The 7,417-nt window shown below is 51.7% G+C and overlaps 1 protein-coding gene across 1 annotated transcript; it reads right to left on the bottom strand.

The window, feature by feature from the left end:
* Positions 1-445: 445 nt before the first annotated feature.
* Positions 446-6,250, bottom strand: FGF3 (fibroblast growth factor 3). Its single transcript, XM_032690224.1, has 3 exons — positions 6,001-6,250; positions 3,937-4,040; positions 446-778 (listed from the first exon to the last, which is right to left on the bottom strand). Exons 1-3 carry the CDS (start codon positions 6,248-6,250, stop codon positions 446-448), a joined length of 687 nt encoding a protein of 228 aa, XP_032546115.1.
* Positions 6,251-7,417: the final 1,167 nt, after the last annotated feature.

Here is a 7,417-nt window from a genome sequence, read left to right as displayed (position 1 = left end):
TGAAAGTGCTATACCTTCTCTGTGGACACAAATTTGGCAGGTGTAAAATACTCCCATGCTCTGGAAGGACAGGACCACTGAGATAATACCTGCGGCAAGTTAGAATGAAAATACTTGAAATGGAAGTCATATATATATATATATATATATATATAATTTTTTTTTTTTTTTAGAAAAGAAAACGTGAAAGCCATGGACAAAATTATTACATCCAACTAATTTACATTTGAATGTGCCTCAGTTCACCTCACATCTCTTTTACCACGGGTGCTAATCCTACAACGACTAAAAGAAAGGGATGTGATTTTCAGTTCTAATCACGCAGTGTAATAAAAACTGTCCGTGTTAACGCCTGTCGTACCATCACAGCTGTTAGTTCTTTTAGCAGTGTTTTGAAGGCTCTCAGTCACTTCCATCCCCAACACGAGCTCCCCCCCCCACCCCGTCAGTGTCCTCTCCTCCTCCGCTGGTTCTTGCTCGGGGCCCTCAGGAGGCTCTCCCGGTACTTCACGTTGGTGTGGAACAGTCGGACCATCTCATGGTCTTTGTTGTCCAGTACTCTGGGCAGAAAGAGGGAGGATTTCTGTGTCCTGCGGGTTTTAAAGCCCCTCCTGGGTCGCCCTTTGCCGTTGACGGAGACGTACCAGAGTCTCTCGGCGCCGGCTTTGCGCTTGGTGCCGGCTCTGCTGGGCACGGTCCGGTAGAGACGGGATGCGTAGGTGTTGTACCCCAGCTCGTGGATCCTCTCCACAAACTCGCACTCGGAGTTGTAATTCTCCTGTGGAGGGAAAAAAGACGACAAAATCTTAGGCGAGACTCTGCTCGAGTGTTCAGGGTCAGGACAGCCTGGTGAGAAAACCTCAGGTCGGCGGTGCAAAAGGCGAGCGCCAGAGAAGCTCCCTGGTACAAGGTGCTCCCCCTCAGCAGTGTGGGCACACTCTGTGGATCAGAGACAGGCAGAGGCCCAAAACCAAACTGAAACCAAAAAAAAAAAAGACATATGAATAGGAATGAATTGTGAGCAGCTGGTTGTTCAGCTGCAATTTTTTTGTGTGCATGTTTATGAATTTAATGCTGCTGTGACCAGGTGATTTCATTGCTGCCTATCAACCTTTGCCTGCTATCAAAAAGGTAAAATGCTACAGCTTAATATAAAATGTGGCTCTTCCATTGGTATATTAGGCATTAGATACACCTGCATGTCTGTTACATCCAGTTTGCTTTGGATATTTGAGCAGTAAACCACATGTTCATGGAGCTTCTTTGCTTCAGCATAACAAAATGAAACTACTGTCTGCCCACCAGCACGTTCCTCCAAAATTCCAGGCTGCTCTTCTATCATAAACTGCAAGGGAGAACATACACCCATCCCAGATGCCCACATAATCTGTCCAAATTTGCCCCTTTTCATCTGGCCCTTAACTGAGAGAAAACTGTGCAAGAGCCTGGCACGAGGAACTCCTTCCCTCTTCCTCCCGGGGGAGCAGCACAAAGGACCTCCCACACTGTACATCTTTTCTTAACTGCAAGACCATTTTTGCTGTATCTGTGGGATTAAGATTTCAGTATCTAACCTGTGTGAAGCACAGAGGCAGAAGGGAACTGTTACCGTGGCCTTTACAGAGGTATTTTATTTTGCACTGCTTCCCTGGAGGACATGGAAAAGGCACAGGTAGCCAAGCTGGGGCCAGAAAAGCCATAGACCCCACTGACAACATGTCTCTGATGCTGTTCACTCACCAGAGATGCTGTTGGGCGTTTAACAAGATTTTAAAAGGCTCCACATGTCTCAGCTTCCCAGCTGTAGAACGGAAGCGCCTTTCCTTGCAGGGACAAGGTTTTCATGTGCTGTGGTGCTGGAGCCCACACAGCTACCAGATGGAAGTGGATTTGTCCTGCTGTCTGCCCCCCTTCTGGTTGCAGAGGGTTTTATCACAGAGGATAAATCTAGAGGATTATCACGATCTGCCAAGGACACAAAGGAATTCTGCAGACCCAACAAACTCGTTTCATTGACACGGGAAAATTGGTGAAGCAAGGGATAACAGGGTTATTCCAATACTACTTGATAAAACGCTCCCTGTATAACTATCCCTGAATTAGTGAGTCTTATTCAAAGCAGGGGCCTGGCACAGGGTCTTGGACCAGCAATATCAGTAAAGCTGTTGGACAGTTTTCTCTAGGCAAGCAGTTTTCCCCTGAGCTGAGCCTTCACTCCTCGCTGCTTCTGTGAAAAAAGCTGGACCAGAAAAGCTCCCTGCAGCTCTGAAACACAAGTCTGAAACAGTCTCTCTTAAACTTGAGCTGGAAGAGCAAAAATTTTCTTTCCTAGTTATACAGAAACCTTTCACGGTTGATACTCTTTGGCTGAAGAAACTTCAGGATGGCCTGATGCTCCTCAAACTAGAAAGGGAGAAAAGGAGTCTCAGAGCTATCCTGCTCTAGGCTTTTCTCCACTTCAGGAGAGAAGCTTTTTGCTCAGAATTTGTTTAGTCCTATTTTAATTCAGTATAATTAATCTGAAGGAAAAAAATACACCTATTTTGAAGAAGAAAGAGAGAAAGCTGAGAAAGAACTGGAAAAAAATCATCCTTCCCAATAATTTCTTTGAGGCAGATGCTGGCTCTGAACTGATGGAGGAGCTCCATTGAAAAGATGCCCATTTTAATCAGAAGTGGCACAGAATCACAGAAGTGGCACAGCAGAGCTACTATGTTCTCATTCCTCTCTGGTTGCATTTTCCATTGCCAGAATTGTTTGTGATCTGCTTCTCTGCACCAGCAAAGAACCATCATCTTTGCACACAGGCCCCTTTATCAGTGAGCATCACATGAGACACATTACAGAAGATGGGTTGTAAACACTGCCAGAACATTCTTGAAGAGGTGGAGTAAAATGTGTTAAACTGGGGAGAAAACAGAGTTGATTGTATTACCTGAGCTGCTTTCACAAGGGAAAAGCTCACACTGCTCAGGGATGCTGTTAAAATCAGCAGAATTACAACTAATGTCTGGTTGGAGGAAGCAAATCTCACCCAGCCACATTTGCCACCTTCTAATCTGCTTCCATATCCCGGGATTCCTGGAGACACTGCACAGTGTGGCTGTTATGCAGTTAAGAGAACACAAGATTGCTTGGGATGTAATCAAAGACAATGGATGAAACCCAAGTAGGTAGATAATGTGTATAGTACACACTGACAAACAGGCATTAGTTTGTGAAGAAGTCTAAGCTGGAGTGTTTTGTTCACTGAGGGGAAATATTGTCTGGGCTGAAAAGGCACTAATATCATCACAACCCATATTTTATCTCACAGGGCTCAAAATTAGGTCAAAAGAGTAAAATAAGGTGGTTTTTTTCACCTTTATCTTCTTGCACCTTCTCCTGCTTCCTTTTAGTAGCTATAGCCCTGCCTTTTAGTACCCTTAAATCCTTTCACTGCCCCACCAAGTGCTCTGTGCAAAGAAACTCCCAGCAGGAGGCTGCTTTCCTGGAACATAAATGCTCAGTTACTCCTGGATATTCTTTACCTGACATGTATATCCTCTGCCAGTGTCCAAGATCCACATCAAATATCAGCAGAGACAATTCTGAACAGGGGTGGATGTTCTGCACTGCAAGAGTTGGCTCACAAAGTCTGTATCAGTGCACCCAAGTGCCCAGAACTTGGGCCATGTGAAATATCTTTGCCAAATACATGCTTTGGAAGTACAAGGAAATACATTCCATGTACCTTGGGCTTTACAGGCAGTAAGAAAGCAAAACCACATCTTCTTTTAATCCTTTTAAGAATATGCTGATCAGTTAGTCGCCTGCAACAATTCCAGACAAAAATCCATCATAACGTTACTCTTTTCTCTAGAAATGCTTATTTATGAGAAATCAGTGCTCCCCAGAGGAAATGACAGGCATATGCCAGACTTGAGTAAAACTTACTGATGCATAAAGTCTGCCCCTTTTGTTCATGGCCAGGTATCTGCCGGAGAACAAGCCCTTGATGGCAACGATTCCAACGTCCACAGCGGTTATCTCCAGAATACCTAGAAACAGAAACAGTTATGAGATATGTTATTGCTCAGGTGTAATTTTTTTCAGATACACTTGCACAACTGCTTACCTGCAGAGTATGATTTCACAGTTCTCCCTAGCTCACATCAAAATCCCAGTGCAATCACGGGAATGAAATTACTGTTATTTGAAACAGCGGAAAGCAGCGATGGCGCGGGAATTGTTTGAGACAAGGTGGACAGTAAATCCCCAGATGTCTGATTGAGATTGAACTCTTTCAAAAATAAGAAAGATCTGACACTGAACTAGAGGCTCACTTAATCCCACATGTATATAAAAAAAGTTTAAGTCCTCTTCAATGCCTAGGAACACAAGAGCTCTTGACTTACTGAAACCAGTCCCAAAGCTGCCCCATTTCAGGGCAAAGCCCTTGCTGAGGTGTCCAGAGGGTAAAACAGAGTGAACTAGCTGTATTTTAGAGCCATGTACATAATCATGAAAGGAACTTAAGAGGTCAGTGTAGCCCTCCAGACAAGGACTGTATGACTGTCTGAGACAAATTAAAAGGCAGGAGGTTTTCAGGCCATCAAAGATGGGGTCTCCAGCACAGCAAGTGTCACAGGCAAGGCTGGTGCACTACCTGCCATGATATTTATGTCCAGCCAAAGGTGCCAGGACACTGCTGGAGGCACAAATGGCTCTGAAGATGTTGTATGTGCATGGCTCTCTCCAGCTGGCTCACTCAAACCCTGCTCTCAGTTCTCCAGCCATGACCTGATGGCTCAGTACTTCCTATGAGTGTTTGGAGGCAAGAGGTGACCCCTGCACCCGAACCCTTGGGCAATGCTCAAGGCAGAGCCAGGGGCCTGTCCCCTTTGCAGAGCTGGATTGCTGGCCTGGGAGGGCTGGGCTGGCTTTGGTGCAGCTGTTTTGAATCAGGCACCGGTTCGCTGCTGCAGGAGCCTCCCCCGGGCTTTGACAGCGAGGGGGGGTTTCTCTAGGAAATAGTGGTTTTCCTTTATGGACTTCAGACAGATCCCTGAGGTCTCCCTATCTCTGTGTGCCATCGCCAGGCGGGATTTACGCTTCCTGGGGCTGCGGGGCCGGGGCAAGGGCCGGGCTGGGTGCGGGGGCGCCCGGGGCTCCCCCCGGGGCAGCGGCGGTGCCGAGCCCCGCTCTCCTCCCTCCGGCCGCCCTCGCACAAACCCCCTCGCTCCCGACGTATCCCCTTTCATCTCAATTACCGCCGATCCCCGGCACATGTCAAAGGGGGCAGATGTGATGTAGCCGGTGGAAGCTCAAGCCCCCCGCGGGAGCCAGGATGGGACGGGATGGGATGGGGGAGGCGTGGGCAGCCCACCGCGCGTCGGAAAGGTCCGGGGACTGTGTCCCGGGGAGGTGCGAGGGCACGGGCTGGGCTGCCCAGCGGTCCGGGCTGGGGCAGGGCTGGCGTGGGAAGCCCCCGGCGCAACGAGGGCAAGTGACACGTCGGGCGGGCTGCGCTGTCCCGGTCCCCGTCGGGGGAACCTCGGCCTTTCGGGGTCCCGCTCTGCCCCGGGGGGACTGAGACTCTCCGCCGCCGGTCGTGTCCCCGCACCCCTCAGGGCCGGCTCGGGGGTCCCCCGCCCGGTTCGGGGGCAGGGGGTGTTGCCAGTCCCCGGGGGACAGAGCGGGAGCAGGAGGGTGCGAGGCAGCGGGAAGGGAGCTGCGGGCTCCCGAAACGCCGGGGCGAGGTCTCGCCCAGCCCGACGAGGGGAGGGGGCGAAAAGCTCCGACAGCAGGAGGTGCCCCCGGTCCCCTGGACAGCGCGGGGCAGGAGCGGAGGCGGGAGCGGCTCCGCCACCGCCCCGTCCGCCCCGTCCAGCGCCCGCTGCCCGCCGGTGCCGGGGCCTCCACGGACACCCCTCCAGGGACACCCCTCCAGGGACACCCCTCCCCGCCCAGCCCGGCCCGGGGGGACGCGGGACGGGCGAAGGCGCGCCCGGTACTCACTGAAGGCGCTGTTCTTCTCCAGGGTGCCGTTGATCCTGCCGCTGGGGTGGATCTGGAGGTGGTACTTGGTGGCACAGTAGAGCTTCCTGCGCCGGGGCGCTCCCCCGAGGTGCTCGTAGACGCCGCCGCGACCCCCCGCATCCCGGCGCGGCCGGGGGGCGCTCGGGGAGGCTCCGGGCACCCCCGAGGCCCGCCCCGGGCACCACGGCTCCTGCAACAAACTCAGGAACAAGATCCAAGTTATGACCATTGTGGCATGATGGCCGCAGCGCTTGGTCTGCTGGGGAGAGCGAGGCTCGCAGCGAGTGGCACCAGGGGTCCCATCAAAGCCGTCCTGCTCGCAGCACTCCGCAGTTGCCGAGCACGCTCTGTTTCGAGCCGTGCAGCATTGGCAAGATTTTATCAAGCCTCGATCCGGCCCTTTTATCTGTCTCAGATTTACTTAAATCAATAGACATCAGCAAAGGCCACCGAAGAGTCCCAGCTGTTTGTATTAGATGGAGCTGCCGTGATCAGCCTTCTCCTTGGGTTTCCAGATAGACAGACGGCATGCGTGAGAGACAGGCAGGAGGAAGGAGGGAGGGAGGGAGGGAGAGAGCCGCTGAATTTCTGCAAGAGACTGCGGGGGAAAATAGTTGATCGACGGAGCATAGAAATAAAAGCAGCTTCCTGCAACAATAGCCTGATCTGCGACCAATTGATACAGAGCAGAGGAGGCAAAAGGTATCAGTCTCGTGTGAACTCCCAGAGTGCAGCGTGGATAAAATTACACAGCATCCCTCTCCCGCCACCCCACACACCGCACACCCCCGCACGGGGGCCGCCCGCCCCGCCGGGAGCCGCGGAGCAGCCGCGGACCCTCCGCCGAGCTCCGCCACCCCCAGCGCAGCCCCCGCGGCCGGGGAGGGGAGGGGAGGCGGGGGGGCTGATGCTCGAAGCAAAACACCTTCAGGAGGTGGCTTTTGGAAGTGCGCAGAGGAGCGGGGAAAGGGATGCGGGTCCCGGCTCCCCGGGGAGGGGCAGAGCACCCCCGTGGATCTCACCCAGGCGCCAGGGTTTGCTCAAAGTGTGTGTGTGTGTGTGTGTGCCCCCACCCGCTTTGCCCCCGGTGCCGAGAGCAAACAGTTATTACTAAATCAATCAGTTCACGGTTACAAATAATACGCGTTATTTAGACAGAGCTTTCAAGATTTAATCATTTCTAAATTAAGTTAGACAAAGTAGGACCCGGCAAGTGTTATGATTTACATCCCTAAATGCATTTGCAAGAAGTCGGAGCTAATCCTTTTTCTTAACTCCGGTGCCTGGAAAGTCTCATTAGCTGCAGCAGATCTGCACTCGCTACCATGTCGCTTCACACAACTGCCTACGCTTTCAAAATAGGATGGAGCTACCTATAAATAAATATAAAAGAAAG

This window comes from Chiroxiphia lanceolata, chromosome 6 (assembly GCF_009829145.1).
Source record: "Chiroxiphia lanceolata isolate bChiLan1 chromosome 6, bChiLan1.pri, whole genome shotgun sequence".
In the NCBI taxonomy this organism is placed as follows: Eukaryota; Metazoa; Chordata; class Aves; order Passeriformes; family Pipridae; genus Chiroxiphia; species Chiroxiphia lanceolata.
The sequence above is the reverse complement of the archived record's forward strand: the minus strand, read 5'-3'. Positions and strand labels throughout refer to the sequence as shown.

Excerpts from the sequence above, each read along its gene's own strand:
- FGF3 (XM_032690224.1), bottom strand. The coding sequence starts at position 6,250 with ATGGTCATAACTTGGATCTTGTTCCTGAGTTTGTTGCAGGAGCCGTGG. Across the intron at positions 4,041-6,000 it reads GGAGAAGAACAGCGCCTTCA|GTATTCTGGAGATAACCGCT; the intron begins GTGAGTACCGGG and ends TTCTGTTTCTAG. Across the intron at positions 779-3,936 it reads GGGGCAGACTTTATGCATCA|GAGAATTACAACTCCGAGTG; the intron begins GTAAGTTTTACT and ends TTCCCTCCACAG.